General features: G+C 52.5%; 1 protein-coding gene across 2 annotated transcripts in view; it reads left to right on the forward strand.

Moving 5' to 3' along the window:
* Positions 1–26,216, forward strand: part of AP3B2 (adaptor related protein complex 3 subunit beta 2) — a 41,700-nt gene that overhangs the window by 2,690 nt on the left and 12,794 nt on the right. For both annotated transcript variants that reach the window (XM_012763227.2, XM_012763228.3), the window contains exons 2-16: positions 6,436–6,511; positions 6,648–6,722; positions 7,032–7,127; positions 12,502–12,662; positions 12,896–12,962; positions 13,056–13,238; positions 13,321–13,604; positions 13,950–14,004; positions 14,373–14,444; positions 16,018–16,080; positions 16,428–16,560; positions 16,846–16,955; positions 17,806–17,982; positions 24,164–24,350; positions 25,908–26,026. In XM_012763227.2, the coding sequence (XP_012618681.2) occupies positions 6,436–6,511; positions 6,648–6,722; positions 7,032–7,127; positions 12,502–12,662; positions 12,896–12,962; positions 13,056–13,238; positions 13,321–13,604; positions 13,950–14,004; positions 14,373–14,444; positions 16,018–16,080; positions 16,428–16,560; positions 16,846–16,955; positions 17,806–17,982; positions 24,164–24,350; positions 25,908–26,026 (1,858 nt within the window). The remainder of the gene's footprint in view (positions 1–6,435; positions 6,512–6,647; positions 6,723–7,031; positions 7,128–12,501; positions 12,663–12,895; positions 12,963–13,055; positions 13,239–13,320; positions 13,605–13,949; positions 14,005–14,372; positions 14,445–16,017; positions 16,081–16,427; positions 16,561–16,845; positions 16,956–17,805; positions 17,983–24,163; positions 24,351–25,907; positions 26,027–26,216) is intronic.

The following is a 26,216-nucleotide window of genomic DNA, read 5'->3' on the forward strand; positions in this document are numbered from 1 at the left end:
TGGGGGTGGGGGGCCGAAGGGGTTTGCAGTATGGGAACTAAAGCGAGCACTGGCAGCACAGGGCTGTTGGAGAGCGATGGGACACAGGGGCCTAGGATGTGAGTGAGAGCAGCTGGAGGGACGGGCCTGGTGGCCTAGGTGGGCCCAGGGGTCCTCCAGTGGGAGCGAGTAGAGAGAAGAGAAGGTTGATAGGAAGGACAAAGTGGAGGGTTGGCTCTGAAGGGGCAGGTGAGGATCAAGAGGCATGGGGGCGAAGTGAGAAGCGAGCATGTGAAATTTCCGGGGAGGCCGAGGTCCAGCTGTGGCTGCGGGACTGGCGGTGAAGAGGCGTCCCTCACCTCTCTGTCAGCTCCACTGACTGCCTGGTGCCCTGCCCAGAGATTGGGGGTGGGCTCAATCCACAGTCTGCACCCTTCTGCCCCTCCTGACGCCTTGTCTCTGAGCAGCGAAGAGGAAACCAGAGCCTCCCTCCCTGCCAGTGTCTGGTTACTGAGTTTCGGGGGCGGGCCGTCTGGTGACAGTGACAGGCAACCCCAACGTCCTGGCCAGCTCACCCCGTCTTGGAGCAGGACCTGGTGCCCAATGCAGCGATTCCTGCAGCTCCCGGGGTCCGTGGTGAGGCCAGGGCCCAGAGGGGCCTGCGGGGCTGATCAGGAGGCCACCAGCCCTGTGCTGGCCCCGGAAGGTGGCCCCCCGCCCTGGTACCAGGCCTTGCAGCCTGAGGAGCTTCGGTGGCTGCAGGCCTCGGAGGAAGACACGACCCCAGAAGCGTCCTTGGAAGGACCTTGCCCAGAGGCTGGCCAGAGCCAGAGCCAGCCACTACGGTACAAGGGGGACCTCAGGGACCCACCCCAGCCAGACATCTAGAAATGCCTGGCTGGGCAGCTGCACTCCCAGCCCAGACTCCGTCAGTGCAGGCTGGGCGGGAAGGGTGGCCAGGGGTTGTGTGGGCTGAGAGTGCGAGTGGGGAGATGAGTAGCTGGACTCCCTGGGGGCTCTGAGGAGAGGAGGACACTAAAATACTTGAGGGTTGACATCCCACTGTGGCCTGTTCCTGCCCACGGCCCTGGCTGGAGTGGGCTCTGGGAGAGTTTGGGGACAGGATGAAGCACAGGCGGAGTTTGTCCAGCCTCTCCCTGGCCGGTGTGTGGGCAGGGAGGTGCGTATCCCGGGCGGTGAGCGCGACTGGCCCCAGACACCACGCTTGCCCACCCGGCTGGCTCCGGCCATCCCCAGGAGAGTCCCTCAGGCCAGGCTGGGCCAGGGCTCAGGTCAGGGTGGGCGCCTGCCCCGTAAGGAGATCTGACGGTGGGAGATGCATGTTTCAGGGCGTCAGGGTGTCGCCATGTCTCTCCCTTCCTCTGCGTGTTGGGAACATAAGCTGCTGGAGCGAGGCCGAGGGACCCAGGGTGGGGGCCAGGCGGTCCCGCTGTGGGTCAGCCAGTCTGTCATCAGCCCTGCCCACGCTGTCTGCTCTACACCCCCGACCCCTCCCCGCTCCATCCCCTTCTGCTAGGGCCCGGAACGTGCGCTGGGCTGGGTGTGTGCATTTGACAAGGGCCTGTGGCATTCGTGGGTGTGGCGAGGACACCCTTGTGTGAAGGGTCGGCCCTGGGGAGCACCCAGCGTTAAAGGAAGCTGAGCTCCGGCCACCTCCCACTGAAGCGCAGGGGAGAGTCACCCCAGGGCGACCCCTCAGAAGGACGTCAGGAGCCCCCAGGCTGGATGGATCTGCTCTGGAAGCCTAACTTTATCATCACAAATATCAAACAGGGGGCCCATCAGGCATTTTGGTGAATGAGACTAGAGTGGCCACGCTTTGTCAAAGTTTGGTGTTTTGGGTGCGACTGTGCCGTGCGGGACGTGTGTGTCTATGTGAGGGTGTGGGCGAGCGTGGAGAGGTCGCGTGGTGATGTCTGTCTGTCGGATTTGTGGGTGTGTAGGTGAGGTGCAGGTGTGTGTGTGTATGGAGGGTGTTTCTGAGGGAGATGTCTGTATGTGGGGAGTGTGTGTTTCTCGGGGGGTTGTGGGTTTATGTGCGGATTGTGTGTCTGGGGTGGCTGTCAGTATCTGTGGGTGTGGTTCTGTCTGCGAGGTGGGGAGGTGTGTGAGGGGAACCGGGAGTGTCTGTGCTCCACGTGGGGGGTGCCAGCGTGCAGGGGTCTCTGGGGTGCGCATGGAGGGTCCTGGGGTGCGGTGGTCACGTTTGTGTGTTGGGGAAGCCCTGTCGTTCTTCCCAGCCCTTCGGTGCTGCCCAGGCCCAGTCCAGTGGTCTGTACCTCTGTCCGCGCCCCGGCTGTCCCAGCTCAAGGCAGACGGTGCCTTCCTGCCCTCTAAGCAACAGTCAGCCTGGCCTGTGTTTGGGAGGGTGACAGGGTAGTTGTCTTCTGGCCGTGGGAGAGAAGGTGTCCTCTCGCCCCAGGTGGGGGAGGCTTAGATTAACGTGACAGCTGGATGTCGTCTTCTGCCCTCACCTGACAGCGAGCAAGGGCCTCTGCGTTGGGGAAGGCGTCATCTTCCTACTTCGCTTTCCTTCAAAGTCTCTTCAGGAAAGACAGTTTGTAAACTTCTTAGGACAACTTCTTAGTGCCCCTTCCGTCCTTTCTCATTGATGCTGCCGGGCACTCACGTGTCTGCAGCCTGGTGTGTTATGTCCACTCTTCTCTCCTCGTCATGTGCCACTTGCTTCTCAGCACCAGCAGCTGTCACCTTCGCCTCCTTATGGCTGTGATCAGGCTCTCCCGCTCCGAACGGCGCTACCCCCACTTTTGATTTTCTGTGGTTTCTAAATGTTTCACGTCTGTGACTAACTTTGCACACGCTGCTTTTTAATTTCTACCATTGGTGGTGCTTCTCGAGGCTGGGTTCTTGGACCTGGGTCAATAGCTGTGGGTCATCGGGGTGTTGTCAGAGTGTCATCTGGGAGTGCAGGGCCCCACACACAGCTGCTCACCACATTTTGGCATTGTCTTGGCAACATATGAGTGCATCCGTTGTCACACAACTCTGTCAGCGTATATAGACGCTTTTTTTTCCAGCAATTCATTCACATTCTCTGATCCCTTCTTGACCACCAATTCCACGTCCTCCGAGTACGGTTAGGCAGGTTGCTCACTGCACAAGGGCACCTGGCCAAGGGTTACCAGCCCCGTGCTCCACCCACTGAATGGGGAGCAACAGCTCAGGGCTGTGTCTACCTGGAGGGGCAAGCAGATGGCAGATGGGCTTGCAAGAGCCCTGCCAGTAAATGCTGGACATGGACCTTATAAATTTATATGAGTTCTTTATCTGTTTTGAATATGAAACTTTTATTTACCATATCCCAAATATTTTGCCTTTTGTTGCTGTTATGGGCTAAATTGTGTCCCTGCAAAATTACTTTATTGAGATCCTAACCCCCAGTACCTCAGAATGTTAGCTTATTTGGAGATAGGGTCTATAATGAGGTGATTAAGTTGAAAAGAGGTCATTACTGCGAGTCCTAATCCGATATGACCGATTTCCCTACAGGTAGGGGAAGCCTGGTCACAGGCACACACCGGGGGAAGCTACGTGAAGACACAAGGAGACAGCTATAAGAGATAGGAAAAAACAAAGCGCATTTCTCCTGCTCTCATACACACCACTCACCAGAGAACACTTCATTTCTAGTCTCCAAAAGGAGTGGGGGCTTCTCCCCACCACGGACCTCTTCTCCAGTGGACACTATCTAGGTGTCCTCTCATTTAGGTCATGCTACCTGGAGACGGTGTCAGATCGCACAGGTTGAGGGCTCTTCAGTACCGCCAGGCTGTGCCCACTTCAGATGCCAGGTGCAAGCAGTAGGCTGTCACCTTTACTTCTGACCAACCAGCTGTAAGTCAGGGGTTCCCATGACCCCTGACTTGAGTTCAACTCTGTGAGTGGCTCATAAAACTCAGGGAAACTTTACTTATGTTTACCCAGATATTATAAAGGATAATATTATATAAAGGGTACAGATGAACAGCAAGGTGTAAGAGACACACAGGACAAGGCATGTGGGGAGGGGTGCAGAGCTTCCGTGCCCTCTCTGGGTGCACCACTCTCCAGGAAGCTCCATGGCTCAGCAATCTGGAAGCTCCTTTTGGGTTTTATGGGGGCTTCATTTCATAGGCATGATCGGTGACATCTTTGGCCATTGCTGATCAACTCAACTTTTAGCCACACTCCCCCATCCCTGGAGGTCAGATGGTAGGGCTAAAAATTCCAACCCCCTAACAACAAAAGATGCTCTGGCCTGGGTGTGGTGGCTCATGCCTGTAATCCCAGCCCTTCGGGAGGCCAAGCAAGGAGGATCACTTGAGACCAGGAGTTCGAGACCAGACTGGGCAATAGCAAGACCTCATCTCTACGAAAAATAAAAAAAATTAGCTAGGCATGGTGGCACACACCTGTAGTCCTCGCTATTCAGGAGGCTGAGGTGGGAGGAGTGCTTGAGTCCAGGAATTTGAGCTTACAGTGAGCTATGATCACACCACTGTATTCCAACCTGGGTGATGGTAAGACCCTGACTCTAAAAAGAAAAAGTGCCCCTGTCACCCAGAATCCAAGGGATTTAGGAGCTGTGTGTCAGGATATTAGAACAAAAGGTTCTCCTAGTCCCCCTATCTCCAAGGATTTTAGGGCTTTAGGAACTCTGTCTCAGGAACCAGAGGCAGTGACCAAATATGTATTTTTCCACACTATCACAAGGGCCATCTACAAGCTGAGGAGGGCAGCTTCAGAAGAAACCAACCCTGCCCACACCTTAATCTCAGACTCAACCTCAAGCCACCATCTGTGGTACTTTGTTACGGTGGCTCGAAAAACTAATATAGTTGCCTTATTTTTTTTTCTTAAATTTAGTTTTTTTTATATGCCTAAATTTAAAAAATTAAACCTAGCCATCCTGCTACTAATAATATTATACTAATATTATAACTAATTTTATAACTTTAAAAATAGAAAAATTTCCCTTCTTCTGTGTTTAAAAATACTTTTAACTATTAAGCAAATGTGGGATTTATTTTGATGTGAAATATATGCACAAATATAATTTTTTGCTGTAGAATAGTTGTCCCAACAGCATTTATTTAAAGAAAGAAAGGTTCTTTCACTAGAACTTTGGTGAGTTGTTTGTTCCTAATGTATCAACTTAGACTTATGGAATTCCCCCCATGACCTCTGATCTTCCATATTTAACCTGGTGTACAGCTGTTGTCATTGTCATGTGTTTTATGTTTTGAACTCCAGTAGGGTGAGTTGTCTGTCATCATTCTCTTTTTTTTCCAAAAATATTCTATGGAGTTCTTACCTATCGATTTTTTTTTTCGGATGAATATTTCTGCCATTTCACAAAGTTTGACAAAATGCTCCTTTTGAAATTTCAGTGGACTGAGGTTGCATGAGATCTGTGTATTGGCTTTGGCTTAGGCACCACCCTTATTCCCCTCAGCCAGGCGCAGATCATTTATTCAGATCTTTATTTCTCCTACTAGGGTTTTATAACTTCATTGACTGTTGAATGGTGAGTGACAGTTGGGTCTTTGATGCAAGGACAATGTGGCATGTCTGGGACCTGTCCAGTCCTTGGAATCAGTTTAGTCAGTGAGGTCAGGACCTGGAAACGCACTCAGTGCAGGGCAAGGGCGTCCTGCTCTTGTTTTGACACCCACGACCTTCCCACTGCCCTTCTCATGCATCTCGGCCTGAGGGTGTTTTCTGAGCAGAGTCCATGAGTACCCACCCCTCACCCTTCCTCTTGTCTCCTGGCCTCTGCCCCTGCCCCTGTTAGTTTCCTGCGCTGCCTTAACAAAGTACACAAACGGGGTTGCTTAGAACAACAGAAATGTATTATCCCACAGTTCAGGCAGCCAGAAGTCTGAAATCAAGGCGTTGGCAGGGCCCTGCTCCCTCTGAAACCAGCAGGGGATCCTCCCTTGCCCCTCCCTGGCTTCCGGAGGTTTGCAGCAGGCTTTGGCATTCCCTGGCTTACAGATACATCTCTCCGAGCCTCTGTCTGCAAGTGGCTTTCTCCCTATGTCTGTCTCGTCACAGGGCTGTGTTCTAATAAGAAATCAGACACGTATGAGATGAGGGACCCGCCCTACTATGGTGTGACCTCCTTGAACTTAATTACATCTGCAATAACCCTGTTTCCAAATAAGGTCACACATTCTGAGGTACTAGGGATTAGGACTTCAACATATCTTTTTGAAGGACAACCCATAATACTGGCTGGCCGACACGTTTCTCCTACCCCAGAGTCCCCTGATCTGCACTGTATCCCCTTCCCACCAGCTCTGGTCCCACCCCTCTGGTTGGGTCCTGCCTGCACCTTCCCTCCCCATGTCCCTTCTTTCTGCAGGGACCTTCCTGATGGGCGCCCCACCCCCACCCTCATGCTCTCTGCTGACCTCTGGTGTCGCCCGCCAGGCATGACGACCTGAAGGAGATGCTGGACACCAATAAGGACTCCCTCAAGCTGGAGGCCATGAAGAGGATCGTGGCGGTGAGAGGGGCAGGGGGGCTCCCTCAGGGAGGGGCCTGGGTGTGCAGGGGCAGCCATCCTTGGCTTGTCGTGGACCTGCCCCTGATTAGTGCTAGGCCTCCTCCCTTCTCCTTCCCCTCCCTTGACCCCTACCCAGATGATCGCCCGGGGGAAGAACGCGTCAGACCTGTTTCCAGCCGTGGTGAAGAACGTGGCCTGTAAGAACATAGAGGTGAGCACTGCCCGGCGAGGGGGCTGTCACCCCACCTCTGCCAGGGCTAAGCTCAAGCCGGGTTGGGGTGAGGACGGAAATGCTAAATGATTCAGGCCATGGGGGCCCAGTCTGCTCAGAAATCTCCCTGATCCAGGAGAAGACACTGTTTACATGTCTCCGAATTGGATGTGGATCAGGGTAAAGGACCCAGGAGACACTGGGGGCTGCTCTCCCCACAACTAGAAGGATTTGTCCCCAGGGGTCCTGGGAGGTGGGGGCACCAGCCTGTGCCGAGAAACCTTCTGCTGAGAACTTCCTGTCCCCCAGGTGAAGAAGCTCGTGTACGTGTACCTGGTGCGCTACGCCGAGGAGCAGCAAGACCTGGCCCTGCTGTCCATCTCCACCTTCCAGCGTGGCCTAAAGGTCAGAGGTCTCAGTTTGCCTCCCAGGGCCTGGGCCTCGTTGGCGCCATATTGCAGGAGGGGGCACGGGGAGAGGCCGTGAGCACGGGAGCAGGCCCTGCAGGCCCCTTCCTGCCTGTCTAAAGTTGGGGGTCAGAGTCCAAGGAGAGGCCACCCAGACCTTCAGAGAGGAGGAGCCAGGCTCAGACGGGCATAAGAGATGCCGCTCCTGCTCTGAGGGGCTGGTGGTGATGACCACCTCAGGTAGAAACCACCTGAGCCATGACAGTGGAGAGTCTTTCACAGTGGAGAGCTCCTCAGTGCTCACCCTTGTGTGCGTACAGTGTGACTTGTGGCCCATAGTGGCCTGAATCCCCCATGTTATTCTCACCTTTTGTCTTGCCCAAGACCTGTAATTGTATTCACATGCGGTAGGTGCATGCTTTTCTGGGAGTCTAATATACCTTGAGGGTAAAGAGAGCAATATCGATGCCATTCTACTTGCTCTCCATACAGATTTTTCAGCTCTGATTACAACTATTAACTCCCCTATTCTTTCCATACTTTTAGTTCAAATTCCTGGGAGAGGGATTCTAACAGGTCCAGCTCATCTTTTCATATCCAGCAATTCTATAGGTTGCAGGGCAGGCTGAGAATTGACTGCCCAAATCCAGGGCTCACCTCTTGTTCATTCTGTTATGGACAGGAAGAGGGTCTGACAGAGTCTGCTTCTTTGGGGTAAGGTAGAAAGCATGATCGCTTGTGTTCATAGGTACAGTTCATTCATTTAGCATATACCTGGGTGTCTCTTTGCCACGCATTTTGCCAGGTTCTTTGTGTAAGTTAAAACCATGGGATCCATCTCAGGCAACTAACCTTTGGTTTGAATCAGGGTTAAATCATTTTATAAAAGCTATTCTGGAATTGCTGCACAGAATTTACATTTACCTATAGTTTCTACAGTCTGCTCCTTTTCCCCTTTTAGAAAACCAGAGCTCACGTAGTCCAAGTCAAGACAGTGATTTCTCCAGAAGAGTGGTCGGCAAACTTTCTCTAAAGTACCAAATAATATTTTCGGTTCTGTAGGCCATACAGTCTCTACTATGCAACTACTCAGTTTTGCCCTTGTGATGCAAAAGCAGCCATAAACAAAGTGGGCATGGCAGTGTTCCAGTAAAGCTATAAAAATTAGGCAGCAGGCTGGGCGTGGTGGCTTATGCCTGTAATCCTAGCACTTTGGGAGGCCAAGGCGGGAGTATTCCTTGAAGCCAGGACTTCAAGACAAACCTGGGCAACATAGCAAGACCCTGTTTCTACAAAAAATGAAAAAAAAAAAAAAAACTAGCTGGGTGTGATGGTGCATACCTGTAGTTATAGCTACCCAAGAGGCTGAGCCAGAAGGATTGCTTGAGGCCAGGAGTTTGAGGTCTATGGCCTGTGACTGCTCACTATACTCCAGCCTGGGTGACAAAGCAAGACCCTGTCTTAAAAAATAAATAAGTAAAACAATAAATAAGGCAGCACACAGATTTGGCCTGAGGGCTGCAATGTGCTAGCCTTTGCCCTAGACCATCTCTGACAGGTTGTCTCTAGTGATAACGACTTCACCCCCACATAAGGCAACTTGCTGCATCTTAAGACAACTACAACTATTAATATCTGTTTTTTTTTAACGATTACATTGTGTCAAAACTCCATAGTTATAATTTTTTTAAAGTTTACTACAGATTTACAAAAGGCATAAGGAATACTATAATGAACATCTATATATCCAGCATAAGAAATGAAACATTTATTGAACAAAGCTTATGTATCTTCTCCTGTTTATCATTCATATGTATATATTTATTCTTTTACTACTTATTTACATATTCCTAAACATTATAAAATATTGTTTTGTAAGTGGAATCATACCATATATGTGTTCCTCTACAACTTGTTTTCTTTTTGTTACTGGTTTTTGTCCTCTTCTGCACATTGGAACCAATCATTTCAATCCAGCCTTCTCCCTTCTTTTTATCAGCCCAGTGTGAGGCCATGTTTACTTTGTTATCAGACAATTCATGGGGTCAATCTGGTTGAAGCAGATAATCTAGGTCTCCTTATAGCCTGCCTTTGTGCAGCTGATCCCTTGAATCCCCTATGAAACCCTACTATATTTCATGTTACTGGTTTAACATAGGGTCTAAGCCAGAGTGATTCTGAAACTTAATTTGGTCCCCCTGACTTTATGTCTTCTTCTAAGATAATGATAAACTGTTCAGACCAAGGCAATAAACTTCAAGTCCTGAGGCATAGCATGTTTCCAGGTTGACACTGATGTGTTAAAAAGCCTTCTCCAAGTGCAACATTTTACCAAGTTGTGGATCCACCTAACTGTACAGTCAGCTGGCATTTTCCAATCTTGTTAGGAAGGATCTTATTCAATAGAAAAAAAAAAAATTTAACATCTTTCATGTGCAAAGAGCTGTGTGAGTGGTAGGGAGATAAAATAGACATGAGGCCGGGCGCGGTGGCTCACGCCTGTAATCCTAGCACTCTGGGAGGCCGAGGCGGGTGGATTGCTCGAGGTCAGGAGTTCAAGACCAGCCTGAGCAAGAGCAAGACCCCGTCTCTACTATAAATAGAAAGAAATTAATTGGCCAACTAATATATATAGAAAAAAACTAGCCGGGCGTGGTGGCGCATGCCTGTAGTCCCAGCTACTTGGGAGGCTGAGGCAGGAGGATCCCTTGAGCCCAGGAGTTTGAGGTTGCTGTGAGCTAGGCTGACGCCATGGCACTCACTCTAGCCTGGGCAACAAAGCGAGACTCTGTCTCAAAAAAAAAAAAAAAAAAAATAGACATGAATTCTGCTCTTAAAATGCATGCATATTAGGTGAAACAAAAGGCCTATCTCAAAAATGGCAATGCAGGAAATGCTATAAGACTCCTACAAACACCTTGCTGAAATCAAGATACATAGTACTAATATTTACCATCCTAGTCACCCTATCAAAAAGGAAAACAGATTTTTTTTGGTAACCTCATGAGAATCTGTAATCATTTCCAAATAAAACATTAACAACAAAAAAGGGAAAACAGGTTTTAGCAGTTGATGTGACAAGATTTGTCTCTAAGGAAATATAGACTCCTCTTTTTTTTTTTTTTTTTTTGAGACAGAGTCTCGCTTTGTTGCCCAGGCTAGAGTGAGTGCCGTGGCGTCAGCCTAGCTCACAGCAACCTCAAACTCCTGGGCTCGAGTGATCCTTCTGCCTCAGCCTCCCGGGTAGCTGGGACTACAGGCATGCGCCACCATGCCCGGCTAATTTTTTTTATATATATATATCAGTTGGCCAATTAATTTCTTTCTATTTATAGTAGAGACGGGGTCTCACTCTTGCTCAGGCTGGTTTTGAACTCCTGACCTTGAGCAATCCGCCCGCCTCGGCCTCCCAAGAGCTAGGATTACAGGCGTGAGCCACAGCGCCCGGCCTAGACTCCTCTTTAAATAAGAGCTTCTAACCCATATGTTTAAAAACCAATTCCAGAATTTTGCCAGGGATTCCCATCAATCTTACCTGTAACTGTGTGAATCTTCTGTTTCTCTGTTTTAGAAAATAAGAGTAACACCTGTCCTTCTTTAGTGTTCTAGCTCCCCTCCTATTGTCCATCATTCTCCAGAATTACTAGTCTTATTATTTAAGAAATACATTTCATAAGGTTATGGAGAGTTGATTCATCTCATTCCTCTAATGGATTTGGGCAATGTAGATTGAGGTCAGGAGGCCAAGGTGGAAGGATTGCTTGAGGCTGGGAAGGAGTTCAACACCAGCCTGAGCAAGAGCGAGACCCTGTCCCTACAAAAATAGGAAAATTAGCCAGGCGTGGTGGTACCTGCCTATAGTCCAGCTACTCGGGAGGCTGAGGCAGGAGGATTACTTGAGCAAGGAGTTTGAGGTTGCAATGATCCATGATGACACCACTACAATCTAGTCTGGGTGACAGAATGAGACCCTGTCTCAAAAAAAAAAAAAATGTGCTTCATGGGAGGAGGTCAAAATATCAGCATTAACAGCAATTTGGAAGAAGTTGATTTCAACCTTCGAGGATGACTTTGAAGGATTTAAGACTTCGGTGGAGGAAGTAACTACAGCTGTGGTGGAGACAGAAAGAGAACTAGAAGTGAAGCCTGAAGATGTGACTGAATTGCTGCCATCCCTTGATAAAACTTGAACAGATGAGGAGTTGGTTCTTAAGGATGAGCAAAGAAAGTGGTTTCTTGAGATGGAATCTACTCCCGGTGAAGATGTTGTGAACATTATTGAAATAATAACAAAGGATTTGGAATGTCCCATAAATTTAGTTGTTAAAGCAGTGGCAAGGTTTGAGGATTGACACCAGTTTTGAAAGAAGTTCTATTGTGTGTAAAATGCTGGCAAAGAGTATTGTACGCTAAGGAGAAATCTTTTGTGAAAGGAAGAGTCAACTGATGTGGCCAACTTCATTGCTGTCTTATTTTAAGGAAGTGCCGTAGCCACCCCAACCTTCAGCAACCACCACCCTGATCACTCAGCAGCTGTTAACATAGAGGCCAAGACCCTCCATCAGGAAAAAGATTGTGATTCACTGAAGGCTCAGATGATTGTTAGCATTTTTTAGCAATATTCTTAAATTAAGGAATGTTCATTGTTTTTTAGAGATAATGCTATTGCCTACAGTATACTGTAAAGATAACTTTTATGTGTACTGGAAAACCAAGAAGTTTGTTTGACTTGCTTAGTTCGATACTTGCTTTATTGTGGTGGTCTGGAACCAAACCTGCAATATCTCCAAAGTATGCCTGTAATTTATAGTTGCTGCTGCTGCCAGTGGGAAGACAGTCCTAAACCTTATGATCACAATACATTATGTCTAATGTTTATAAGGTCTGTATGGGATGTAACAGGAGTTAAGAGGAGGGGCCTACACACTGTTAAACACTGTGGAAGAAGAGCAGCTTTTGAGCAATTGCTGGGAGAGAGGAATGCAAGGATGCACTCTTTGGAATGGAGAACATCTTGCATCTAGTGGACTGTCAGCTCAGGCATAAACACAGAGACACCCTCCCCCCCCATTCCTAAGGAACAGGAGGTATTGCAGGTGTTTCAGGACCTTTAGGTGTTCTGAATGTTTTTCACTCTTTGTGAAAGTGAAGCTGCCCATCGCAACACCTATTCAGGTGCCAGATTTCTGCAGCCAGAGCCAAGAGTCAATGTTCCCCCAGGTAGCCAGCACTGGCACATCATCCAGGCTCAGGTCAGGAGGCAGGGAAGCAAGAGCTGGTGGTAGCTGGGGAGAGTGACTTCCAAAGTTGTGGCCTCCCCCATCAGGGCACCTGGTGCCCTCTCATGGCTCTGCCTCCACCCCTGCTCCTAGGACCCCAACCAGCTGATTCGTGCCAGCGCCCTCCGCGTCCTCTCTAGCATCCGCGTGCCCATCATCGTGCCCATCATGATGCTAGCCATCAAGGAAGCCGCCTCGGACATGTCACCTTATGTGCGGAAAACAGCTGCCCATGCCATCCCTAAACTTTACAGGTATGCCCAAGCCCCCCCCGGGGGGGGGGGTCCTAAGCCCCGAACACGCCCCTGGCCTCTCAAGTCTTGCAGGCTGCTCCTCAGAGGGTTTAAGACAGTTTGGGGAACTGACAGATGGAGGACAACGGAGGTGGGGCTCACACCTCTTTATGAGTAAGGTTGGGTGAGCATGGATTGGGCAGACGCTCGGAAGGCTGGCGTGGGTCAACTTCCCCTCCCCAATTCCCCCTCAGTTTGGACTCCGACCAGAAGGATCAGCTGATAGAAGTCATTGAGAAGCTTCTGGCGGACAAGACCACGGTGCGTGTATATGGGCACACCGGGATGCGTGGTGACGGAAGTGGCCCTTCTGTCCTTCACGGTCACCCTCTCTTGGCTTTGTCCGTTCCCCAGCTGGTGGCGGGCAGTGTGGTGATGGCCTTCGAGGAGGTTTGCCCAGAGCGCATCGACCTGATACACAAAAACTACCGGAAACTGTGCAACCTGCTCATCGACGTGGAGGAGTGGGGCCAGGTGGTCATCATCAGCATGCTCACGCGCTACGCCCGCACGCAGTTCCTGAGCCCCACCCAGAACGTAAGTGGGCCCCGCGGGCCGCGTCCCGTCCCGGGGAGGAGCGGCGCCAGGGGCGGCGCCCACGCCCGTCTGTGTCCTCCAGGAATCCCTGCTGGAGGAGAACCCGGAGAAAGCCTTCTACGGCTCGGAGGAGGACGAGGCCAAGGGTGCGGGGTCGGAGGAGGCCGCGGCCTCGACCCTGCCCGCCCGGAAGCCCTACGTCATGGACCCCGACCACCGGCTGCTGCTGCGCAACACGAAGCCGCTGCTGCAGAGCCGCAGCGCCGCCGTGGTCATGGCGGTGGCGCAGCTCTACTTCCACCTGGCGCCCAAGGCCGAGGTGGGCGTCATCGCCAAGGCGCTCGTGCGCCTGCTGCGCAGCCACAGGTGGGCCCCGCCCCGCCCCGCACGCGCCCACCCCCTGCCCTGCCCCACCCCCTGCCCTGCCCCACCCCTGCCCCGCCCCCAACCGCCCTGGCTCCGCCCCAGGCTGCCCTGGCCCCGCCCCGGGCCGCCCTGGCCCCGCCCCCTGTCCACGCCCCTCCCGCCCTGGCCCCGCCCCACCGGCCTGGCCCCGCCCCCTGCCCCACCGCCCTCCTCACTGTAAGCCTACCGCCTCCCTCGCGTCCTCTCCTCCCAGCTGTTTGGCCCACCCCTCGTCCCCTCACTCCCTCACCCGCTGCCCCTGCCCCGACCGAGGGGTCCAGGGACTTCTGACCCGTCTCTCCGCAGTGAGGTGCAGTATGTCGTGCTGCAGAACGTGGCCACCATGTCCATCAAGCGCCGGGTGAGCAGGCGGCCACGCCCGCCCTCTCTGACCGGGCGGCTCTAGCGGGCTCTGGGGCGCTGTCGGGGCGGTTCCCGGGCGGAGGACAGATGGGCAAGATGGCAGACCCCTGGCTGTGCAGAGCATGGGAAGGGGAGACCCCAAATACAGGCAGGCAGCGGGGCCTGGATCCTGAAGGGCGGCTGAGGGGGTGCCCAGTAAATAAAGAGCTGTCGGATCTGCCATGGGGAGGGAGGACTGGAGCGGAGGACAGAGGTGAGGGGTGGAAGGATCCTGGGCCTGGGGCCAGCAGAGGAGGGTGGCTGTGGAGGAGAGGCAGGCAGGCCTGGGCTGCGGTGGAGCTGCCTGGCGCTGCCTCTCTCGTGCAGGGTATGTTTGAGCCCTACCTGAAGAGCTTCTACATCAGGTCTACCGACCCCACGCAGATCAAGATCCTGAAGGTGAGTGATGGACGGAAGTGCATGCAGCGCGCCCACCTCCCTACCGCGCACACCCACCCAAACAACTCCCATAGTCCCCTTGGTGCCTGTTTCTGAGCCCATGGCTGCCTCAGCTGGAGCTGTGTGTCCAGGGAGCCGGGCCAATGAGAGTGGGGGGCAGGCAACTGCCTTTTGCCTGGTACCTGCTGTACACCTCCCACTCTTCCACATATGAAGCAGCTGGACTTTCATGATAACTCCAGGAAGCGTACATTATCTCCATTGTACGAAAATGCAAAGTCAGGAAAGCGAGGTGACGACCCTAAGGTCACACAACTCCTTGGTAACTCCAAGATTCATGCTTTTCCCACTGCAGCTTTCTTTTTCCCAGCCACGGCATTGCGGCCTCCTCACACCTGCCCCTTCCGGCTTTTGTGCAAACACACGCAGACAGGAAGAGTGGCGGGAGCCCATGCTTCCACTCCACTCCTGCGCTGCTCCCTCTCTTTGTTGAGTGACTCCTTCAGCAACAGTTAATCCTCCCAACCCTTCTGAACATCCACTGTGTATCAGCCATGTTGCTGCACCTAAGCCAGCGGTGCCCAACCTTTTTGGCACGGAACCAACCTTTTGGTTTCACGGAAGACGATTTTTCCATGGACCAGGGGTGGGGTGCGGGCCTGCAGAGCTCAGTTGGTGATGCAAGGCCTGTTTCCTAACAGGCCACGGACCAGTACCAGGCCACGGCCTGGGGGTTGGGGACTGCAGATCTATAGGTACGAGATGGAGCAAACTAATCAGGGGCCTGTTCTTGTGGAGCTTACAGTCTGGTTAGGGGGAGCAGGAGACATTAAGCAGCTCATCACAAGATAAATGTAAAAATCTGTATATAAAGTATGGTAAGAAAGAAGCTGGAATGGTGGCTCGTGACTTTAATCCCAGCTACTTGGAAGGCTGAGGTGGGAGAATCGCTTGAGACCAGCTTGGGCAACACAGTGAGACCCTGTCTGTAACAAAATTTTAAAAATAAAAATATGGTAAGAAGGCGTGTAGAGCACTATAAGGGCATAACGTAGGGAGACTTCATCTAGTCTGGTGTTGGGGAAGTTTGCCTTGATGATCTGAGGCTTGAGCTGAGGCCTGAGAACTCAGCTGAATTATGCATGAATTATGCAGGGGTGGAGAAGAGAACACTCCACACACAGGACACAGGAAGGGGTGTGGGACTGGGCCTAACGGGCTAGAGGGTAAGTGGTAGGAGAGCCGAGGTAGACCAGGAGCAGAACATTCAAGAACTTACCGTGGTAAAGGTGTCGATCTCTGTTGTAAAATCAATAGGAAGCTTTAAGTTTTCAATGGGGCCGACATGATCATACTCTAAGCACACTCTGTGGGGCATTCATTTAAGAGGCAAACCGGTCCTCTTGAATTTCAGACAAGTTTCATGACCTGTCAGTTCTGTCATTAATCTAAGGGTACTGCAGGGCTGTCCTGAGGATTGTCTTCTGGTCTGTGAGGTGTACTCGGAATGAAAGCATAGAAAGCCCACTGACCACCCCCCACCTGTTTTGTGCCTCTCCACCCATCCCTGCAGCTGGAGGTGCTGACCAACCTGGCCAATGAGACCAACATTCCTACTGTCCTACGAGAATTCCAGGTACAAGCTGGGGGGGAAGGCTTCTCCCAGCTGGATGGGTCCAGGAGAGGGGCCCTTTAGATCCCTGTGCCCAGTGAGAATTGCTCTGGTGGGTCACACCCCCTCATAAGAGCCCAAAGCTGGAAAAACTGTTATCTTAGTTTCCCTTCCAATGCCTTCTGCTGGCTTTGGGCTGCGGAGTCACTGGGTGTGGCGTGGAAGTGTCATTCCCTCTTCCAAGATTTAATCTCTGGCATGATGAGTCATAAAATGAGGGCTCACAGCCTTCCTAAAGGTCATCCTCAAGCCTGCAGAGTCACCGAAGAGTCACTGCCTGCTAAGGGTGACTCTGTGCTGGTGTCTCACAGACCTACATTCGAAGCATGGACAAGGACTTTGTGGCAGCCACGATCCAGGCCATCGGACGCTGTGCAACCAACATCGGCCGAGTCCGTGACACCTGCCTCAATGGCCTGGTGCAGCTGCTGTCCAACCGCGATGGTCAGTGTTTGGCTGGCCAAGTGTCTGACCTTGGTGATCAGGGGTGCCTGTGTGTCTGATTCCACTGGCCAGTGGGTGTCCACCTGTCTGTCTAGGCACAATGTGTGTCCATTGGTCTGTCTGCCTGGATTGGTGTCCAGGTGTTCTACACCTCCGAGGGCTGCTAGAGAAGTGCAGGGGGTTGAGGAGGAGATCCCAGGGCCTGGGGACATAGCAGATGTGTCCAACACCTGGGTTTGGCCATCTGACTGTCCTGGGGTCCACACACTCATTTTCATTCCACAGAGCTTGTGGTCGCAGAGTCAGTGGTTGTCATTAAGAAGTTGCTGCAGATGCAGCCGGCACAACATGGAGAGATCATCAAACACTTGGCAAAGCTCACGGACAACATCCAGGTGAGGGAGTAGCCACGTGTTTCTCTCCTCACCCAGTGTCCTCCCCATGATTTCAAGACCCTATTACTAAATACTCTAGCCTTATCAAAATCAACTTCCAAGCCTTCCACATTGGCTCTGAAATGTCTTTAGATAGGAAGAGGAGAGATGCTGGACCATGTGACCCTGACCTTGTTGCCCAAGCTTTGCCTTCCCTTTGGGAGGACCCCTTGCTGAGCTCCGTGACCTTTACCGCCACTCTTGTTTTCTCTCTGAAGCCAAGGACAGCTGACTGACAAATCCTGTGTTTTTCTGTTGCACTGCCCAGTGAAACATCTAAAGAAGGTGTTCCTAAAGATTCAGGAAGAGTAACATGGCAATAAAGTAGAGAGGGTACAATGAGTCCAGAAAATCAGTCTTTTAAACCATGACTGACTTTGGGGTTTGAAAGCTTTGCCCATGCTAACGAGCTCTAGGGAAGGGGAGAGATGCTGTCCAGGAAATGGCCATCTTTTAACCCAGACGTCCTCAAACTATGGCCTGCAAGGCCACCTGTGGGTGTTTTTGCCCGTTTTTTTTTTTTTTTACTTCAAAATAAGATATGTGCAGTGTGCATAGGAATTTGTTCATAGTTTTTTTTAAACTATAGTCCGGCCCTCCAACGGTCTGAGGGACAGTGAACTGGCCCCCTGTTTAAAAAGTTTGAGGACCCCTGTTTTAACCTCTCTCCCACTGCCCCCCCTCCCATTTCCGAGAACCTGTAAGACAACAGGCCATCAGAGGTGGGAGGAGTGCCATTTCCATCGCAGTCCATGTCCCTACCCCCATCCCCACATTTACCCCAGTCCTAACTCCTCTCCCACCCTGGCAGGTGCCCATGGCCCGAGCCAGCATCCTGTGGCTCATCGGGGAGTACTGTGAGCACGTCCCCAGGATTGCACCTGATGTCCTGAGAAAAATGGCCAAGTCATTCACAGCAGAAGAGGATATCGTCAAGCTACAGATCATCAACCTAGCAGCCAAGCTCTACCTGACCAACTCCAAACAGGTAAAGATTGGCCAGGCATAGTGGCTCATGCCTGTAATCCCAGCACTTTGGGAGGCCAAGGCGGGAGGATCACTTGAGGCCAGGAGCTCAAGACCAGTATAAGCACCATAGCAAGACCCTGTCTCTACAAAAAAAATAAAAGTAAAATAGAAAAATTAGCCAGACACATTGGCGTGTGCCTATTGTCGTAGCTGTTTGGGAGGCTGAGGCAGGAGGATCACTGGAACCCAGGAGTTCAAGGTTGCAGTGAGCTATGATGATGCCATTGTACCCCAGCCTGGGCAACAGAGCAAGCCCCTGTCTCAAAAACAAACAAAAAACAGGTAAAGATTGAGAGATGCCCTCCCCCAAAATACCCTGGTCCCCAGAAACTGCCTAGACAACATTCTTTTGGCCCTCCCTAGGCAGGCCCTACCACCAGCTCCTCTTGCATAATAAGGAAATCAGGGCAGGTGTCTGGTCTGTCCTGGTAACCAATGGTACCCAGTGTCCACAGCAATTCTGGGGACTAAAGGACAAGGGTCTGGTTAGGCTGGTGGTCACTGTTGAAATGGCTCTCTTGTGAGGCTGTGACCTTCAATCTGCTAGTAGCAGTGTCCCTAGCTGCCACCCTTGGAACACTAGAGCTGTGAGGAGGCACATCTGGCTGGGGCTAAGGCAGTGCCTGCCACTGCCAGGAGAGCACGAGGCCCAGGACACGTGGTCTGCACCGCCTCTCAGAGCTTGGCGATGCTTGGCCAGTCTGTGCCAGCGACAAGGGGGCCAGTCTCTGCTCAGGGCTTGGGTGGTACTAATGGCCATTGTCATTCTGAAGGTGAAACGTTAGCAGAGGTGGCGTAGCCAAGGATGAGGTATATCTAAGCAGGAATATGAGGGTGTTAAGAACCTCTCGGGTGTCTGCATCCCCTGAGGTGGTTCCAAGAGATTCTCCTGAGAATAAAGTACAGTGTACAGAGCTTTGCGAGGTGTTGGGGACAGTAACACCATGACAGTTTTCACACTCATTGTCCACTAAGTTAAGTAGAACAGGGATTGTCAAACTACTGCCCACAGGCCACATCTAGCCTGCTGCCAGTTTTTATAAATACGGTTTAAAGTTTTATCAGAACGCAGCCACATTCATTCATTTACACGTCATCTGTGGCTGCTTTTGTACTACAACAGCAGAGATGACTAATTGCAACAGACGGCATGGCCCGCAAAGCCTAAAATTGTTATTCTCTGGGCCTTTATAGAAAGAGTTTACTAACCCTTGAAGCAAAGCGTCTGGGGGAGTGGCTGGGCTCTGCAGCAGGCCTATACGCTGGAGAGGGTAGCCTCCTTGCCAGCCCTCAAGGTGGCCTCTGTGCCAAACCCTGGGACTCTCTGGATGGTGGCACCTGTGCTTCCTCAGTGACTCCTTTGATCCATGCTGGCTAGAGTGAGGTCCAGAGCCTCATGCTGGGGCAGGCATGGTCACCAAGTGCTGGAACCCCTATCGGGAGTCAGAAAGGACAGCAGCCCCACGTGGAGGCAACCAGGTGCTGAGCCTGTGGTCTCAGTGTTGTGGGGAAGCGGACCAGAGAGAGGGAGGTTAGAATGGAGCGCCGTGGGGAGGCATTCAATCCTTGAACAAATAATCGTGTGCTGCCTTTGTTCGGATGGGAGGAAGGAGCCTGTGGGAGAAATGTTTGAAAGGTGAAGCAGCATGGATGGGTGCCACCCAGGTAGGCTCCTGACATGCCCAGGACCAAGCCAGGGTTCTGAGTCCCCGAGGCTGGCAAGGTCGGCACGTTTTCATAAGCCTGCACCCGTCCGTGTGCGTTTCCCCAGGTTGTTGCTGTTAGCTGCATGTGCATTTGCTCGTTAATTCGGCACACGTTCCCCGAGTGTCTGCTATTTACCTGGCACTGGACTGTGTCCTGGGGATGTGGCCATGTCATTGGCCTCCAAATGCTCACAGCCAAGTAGAAGAAACAGGACAAAAATAAACATTCTAAGCACAGAGCAGTAAGCTGTAGCCAGGTCTAGTGTAGACAACTGTGTAGCTATATACAGCTGAAGCCTCCTCCAAGGCAGGGCACAAGGGGTCCCGGTCCCCAGCAGGGCATCCAGAATAGGCTGCTCAGGCACAGGGACACTGACCTCCAGATCACCTTTCACTGTCCCGACCCACGGGACCTTCTGTTACTCGTGGGGTCAAGGGGGACCGTGCCTGAAAGAGATGGGCGAGAGAAAGGAACAAGACCAAGCAAAGGGTTGTCAAGGTCTACTTTACTTGGATTCTTAGTAGGTTTTATAAGCATACAGAAACAAGGAAGTAGAAACAGAAAAATAGAGTGGGGTGACGATGAGGCTTGGGTCTGGGTTAATCAGCCCCAATCAGCGTCTTATCGGCATCGAAGCTGTTTGTGACTGGTTACTCATCTCCAACCTGGCAGGTGGTCGGGAACAATTGCAGTTAGCACATCTTGGAGCATTCCATGGTCAGCACGTCATGGAACGCATTCTTCTCGGAGCTATAGCTGGAGGGTGGGGTGCTGTTTTTGTCCTAGGAATTTTCCAGGGCAAAGCCCGTGCGTAGGACGAGTCATAGGGGAGTTGAGGGTCTTTGGGGGTCCTTGCCTCCAACATTTCACCTGAAGGTGGGTCTTTGCAGACGTAGGCCCCTTAAAATGGTTGTTTGATTTAATGAAGAGAACTTTTGTCCTCCCTTCTTTCTTCCCAGCCTCTCCTGGGACTTGTGGAGAGAGGGGATTCCTTGCTGTACTAGAAGGGAGGTGGTTCCAGTGCACACCAGACCCTCCTTACACCTCCTGGTACTGTGGGTGATAGTCTGGGACTACTGAAAGGCCCCAGCAGTCCCAGTCACTCGCCCCAACTTCCTACCCCACTGCACACCAGATCCTGGCCCACACTGAGGCCAAGGAGATGACCAAGATGAGGCCTCTGCCCTGCTGTTGATCAGCAGATGATCAGATTCTAGACCAGAGGCCACAAAGGCTCAATAGATGCTCTGACAGCGGGCTTGAGGGGGTAGTGGTAGTGAAGGTGGTGGTTACAGTCACTTGAACATGTAGCACCTGGGGCAGTGGCCTGGGATGCTTCTGGTGGGTGAGTTTGCTGTTATATGCCAGGTGAGATGTGTGTGGGAGGGTCTTCTTGGGGCACAGTGGGAACTATAGCCATCCCATTTGACTTTCTCTACAGTGAATGGAAGATTCTGATCAATTCTGCAGAATTAAGAAAGAAAAACACTTAACTTTTTTTTTTATATATATTCTAAAGGTAATGCATGCTTCTCAGAGAACATTTTGAAAATCCAGAAAAATACTAATTAAAAGTTTAAACTATCCATAAATATGCCACTTAGAAGAGACCACTATTAGTCTTATACTTCCTTAGCTTTTTTAAAAAGAACTTTTTAGTACCTATATATAGTTATTCAGAAGTTGTGTGTTGTCCAATATTTTAATCTTTTCATTTGTTTCCTTCCAATGCTTTCATATTTAGGAAGTTTTTTCCCATTCACATATCAATTAAAATTTTCACTTAGAATTTCCTCCAGATTTTTTTTTCTATTTTCACATTTTTAAATCCATCGTGTTAGTTTTGTACTGATGTGTAATAAATCACCATAAACTTAGTGGATTCAAATGGCACTTGTTTATTTTCTCACAGTTTCTATAGGTCAGAAGTCCAGGTGTGGATTAGTTGGGTCTTATGTGAAGCTGTGACTGAGATGTCGGCCACGGCTGGATTTTCATCTGGAGGCTCTGCCAGGGAAGGGTTCACTGCCAGCCCACACGATGCAGGATCTAGTTGCTTGCAGTTGTAGGACTGAGGCCTTGGCTTCTTACTGGCTGTCAGCTGGGCACTGCCCTCGGCTTCTAGAGGCCACCTTTAGCTCCTTGTCATGTGGGCTTCCCGACATGGCCACGTATTTCTTAAAAGCCGCAAGGAAGAAAGCCTCGAGAGCCAGTCTGCTGGCAAGATGGAGTCTTGCATAGTGAAATGTAATCCTATGAGACATTAAGATTGTGCTTCACCCCATTACCTTTGCCATATCCTGTTGGTTAGAACCAAGTCTCAGTCATGCCCCTAGCCAAGGGGAGGAGATTGCTCAAAGGCATAAATACCTGGAAGCAGGGACTGGCAGGGAAGACCTTAGGGTCTGTTTGCCACATCCATCTAGAGCTTATTTGTGTGTAGTGTGTGAGCTGAGGATTATTTTATTTCTTCTGAATAGCCAGTTTTCTAAGCATGGTTTAATATGTGGTTGCAAGGTAGCAGGTGTGTTGGCATAGGTTATGGAAAGGGAGGAGTCAGTGTTCCCCACTGAGAATGCTCCCCTGGCAGCTGGAGCCTGTTGGTCAGTGGGAGCCTTGTTCTGTTCTTGGCGTGCCGAAGCGTGTCTCATAGGCCCTCATGAGAAGCCTGTCATTCCTGCACGTCCTGGCTAGGTGGGCAGGGGTCCTGTCCCTGGGGAATGGGTCCTTGGGGTGGAGAAGGGTGATGAAGTGTTACAGGCAAATCCTGCAGTGTTGGGGTGGTGAGCCAGTGCCGCCTTTTGTTGGCTGTTGACACACAGTCAAGGCTGTGGACAGATGGATCCAGATCCTGAGTAATTCTTTCTAGAACTAGGCAAGGACTATAGGGGCAGGGGGTAGTCTGTGGAGGACACTGTCCCAGTCAAAGTGGGGATCAGCAGCACCTTGATAACGGACCACGTTGCTAAGGGCATCCCGCAGCCTCGCTGGTCAGACGGTGTCTGGCCAAGGGAGGGCAGGTTGGTAATGAGGTCCACTGTGATAGCGTCATCTTATTTTCATATTTTCTAACCCATTATATTAGGGGAGCATGGGTGGGAGTGCTTATCTGTGACTAGAGCAGCGTTGCAGGTGCCGCTATGCTGGAAGAGACTGAGCCAAATGTGAGGCCGCCAGAGTCCCTGTGGGCCACGTTGTAGGTCGGAGGGTGGAGCCACAGTGGCTCTCCAGAGTGGTGTGGGGCAGTTCTGCCACAGCAGCTGCTCTGACTCCGGGTCAGCATCGGGGGGCTCTGCCCCTCCTGGACATCTGCCTGATTTCCCTGCCGGAAGGGCTGGGTCAGCCCTGTCAAGGCTGGGCATGACAGTATGTCACCATAAACCTCAGGAAGACCAGAGTCGGTTCTGGGCTCCCTCCTATTGATTCTGCTGCCCATGGGCACTCTGGCTGGTGGTTTTGATCCTGGTCGCAAGAGATGGAGACAGGGAGGCCTGGGGCAGGGCAGCCTCCTTATGTCGGCAGGAAGGCAGCGAGGGAAGCAGGTGGGGGCTGCTGTTGCAGTGGGTGCAGGCTGGGTGCAGCGCCCATGGGCTCCTCCACCGGGAGAAGTCACTTCATGACTCTGCTTCTCCTCCGTAAGGTGGGAGCAGTGACGCCGGGCTCTCTGAAGGGTTGGGGAGGTTAAATGAGATGGCACGGAGCACCTAGCTAGGTGCTTAGTGACAGAGGCCATGCAGTAAATGAGGCCACTTGGTGAATGTGTTGGTAGGGAACCTGTGGCCTCAGGGCCACAGGTTCCCCACCCCCAGAGGATGAAGGGAGAAAATGGAGATTTTAGGTCCTTGGATGTAGCTGCCTCGACTGCAGACTGTGAACCTCATGTGACTTTGGCAAACCCGCGGGCAGCTGCAGTTTGCTCTGATCCCATTAGAACCTTCTAGGGAAGGACTGGGGGCTTTGAGAACCCTGGGCTGCTCAGAAACCACTCTGTGGGTCACTAGGGCATGAGGGCCATCCCTGCCAAAGGGACTCCTGTTCCTCCCCCCTCTGTTTTTGTTGTCTAGTTTCCCCCCCAGGTGGTGGAGCCTGGAAACTGTGAGGTCTAGCAGAATGTTCCAGACCTCCACTCACCCAGCCACCCCAGAGTAAAGAGGTTGGCTGGGCCTGGGGTGGTGGGACCACAAACTTGAGGAAGGTTGGAGTCTAGAGCCAAGAGGGAGGAGAATCCAAAGGGGCAGCTGTCAAAGCTGGGGTCAGGAGTCAGGGCCAGAGAGTCGGGAGGAGACAGGGAACGCCGGCGGGGGGAGGCAGCTAGTCAGGAGGGCTAGAGGAGGAGCTCTGCTTGGAGGTGTCGGCTTGCAGATCAGCTGGTTCAGAGCCTCCTGGGTCCCACCATCTCTGTCAGTTGCTGACCCCTCTTCTCGTTCCCCCAGACCAAGCTGCTGACCCAGTACGTGCTGAGTCTGGCCAAGTACGACCAGAACTACGATATCCGCGACCGAGCGCGCTTCACCCGGCAGCTCATTGTCCCTTCGGAGCAGGGCGGGTCCCTCAGCCGCCATGCCAAGAAGCTCTTCCTGGCACCCAAACCAGCCCCAGTCTTGGAGTCCTCCTTCAAAGGTGGGAGCTGAAACCAAGGGTCACCTCCTTCAGGGAAGGCCGGGAATTGGAACCCAGCCCCAGCTTCCCCCAGGCTGAGCCTCAGCCAGGCACCAGGCTCTGTGGGCAGGACCCCTGGGGATGCCAGTCCTGCCGCTGGCTCACCCCTTTCGCTCTCCTGCAGCACCGAGGCTTAGTTGCTCCTCCACCCACCCACAACCACTGCCCACCTCCCACCTGAGCGTCCGCCTTCCTGCCCTCCCGCCTGCTCCCCCTTCATCTCCCTCCCTGAGCAGGCACAGGCTTGGGGGTCTGTAGCCAGATTTTAAATACCAGGGGCGCAGGAAGTTGGAACATGACACCGCACACAAAGGAGGGGCGTGTGCTTATAAAGGCCCTGAGAGGCCCAGCGGCGCGATGGCTCATGCCTGTAATCCTAGTTCTCTGGGAGGCCAAGATGGAAGGATCGCCCAAGTTCAGGAGTTCGAAACCAGCCTGAGCAAGAGTGAGACCCTGTCTCTACTAAAAATAGAAAGAAATTAATTGGACAACTAAAAATATATAGAAAAATCAGTTGGGCATGGTGGCACATGCCTGTAGTCCCAGCTACTTTGGAGGCCGAGGCAGGAGGATCGCTTGAGCCCAGGAGTTTGAGGTTGCTGTGAGCTAGGCTGATGCCACAGCACTCTAGCCCAGGCAACAAAGTGAAACTCTGTTTGAAAATAATAATAATAAAGGCCCTGAGAAAGCCATTGGAGCACTCTGCAAGCTGAGTCACTAGAGGTCAGCCTGAACCCCAGCCTCCAGCCTTGCCTCCAGTCACAGGGTCACGGGCTTGGCCCTCAGGCCCATCTCTCATGACAAGGTCTCTGAGAGGGGCCTGGGACCAGAGGGCCCTCCAGCTGGCTCTGTGGACCCCAGGAACCCACACAGGAGAGGAGCCTCCTCCTAGAAGCTCGGTTCTCCTGGGTGTCTTTCTGTTCCTCTTCTCTTCCCTGGGCCTCAGGAACAGGGAGATTCTGAGGAGTGGGGACAGGTTGGGAAATCTGGAAGGAAGAAGGGCAACAGTCCCTTTCTCCCTCACTGCCCAGGCCTGGCCTCTGACCCTGACCCTGTTCACACTCCCACGTGACTGCTCACCTCCCCACGGAGCCTGGCGGGCCTCTGACTCACACCTGCATCCTGGTTCACACGGGCCTCCCTCCCAGGCCCGGCTGTGCAGTCACCTACAGCCCCCCTGCCCTGGAGGAGAAGCCGCACTCACACTGCTGCCTCCCCATAGGGGACCCCAGCAGACAGGCCAGCAGCATCTCTGGGCCCAGAGCCTCCTCTTGTCCACCCCTGCAGGCCACCTCCCTGTCCCTTAGTCCCTGCCCTGGCCTGGCGGGACAGCCTTTTCTTCCAGCATGTGGGCCCACAGGTGCGGTCAGCGTGGAAGAGCCATCAGGGGACACATCCGTCCCCTCCCCTACCCAGCTAGGGAGTCTCCGCCAGTCGCCACCCAGCCCCTCCCAGGAAGCAATTCCCAGGGCATTTCCTCACTGCTGCTACTGGCCTGACCTCTAAAACTGTCCCCAGACCGGGACCACTTCCAGCTGGGCTCGCTGTCCCACCTGCTCAATGCCAAGGCCACGGGCTACCAGGAGCTCCCAGACTGGCCAGAGGAAGCCCCAGACCCATCCGTGCGCAACGTGGAGGTCAGCAGCGGGGGAGGGTGGAACTGTGTGTGTGCTGCAACAGGGGACAGACGGCAGGGGGCCCTGGCAGTGCTGGCCCAGCCCTCTGACACGCTCCCTACACACAGGAAGAAGATCTGTCCCTTATTGAGACCCACGTGGGCCTGTTGGGCGAATACACTGAGGTCTCGCCTCCGTGTGCCGTGCTCTC

Source organism: Microcebus murinus, chromosome 7 (assembly GCF_040939455.1).
Source record: "Microcebus murinus isolate Inina chromosome 7, M.murinus_Inina_mat1.0, whole genome shotgun sequence".
Classification (NCBI taxonomy): domain Eukaryota; kingdom Metazoa; phylum Chordata; class Mammalia; order Primates; family Cheirogaleidae; genus Microcebus; species Microcebus murinus.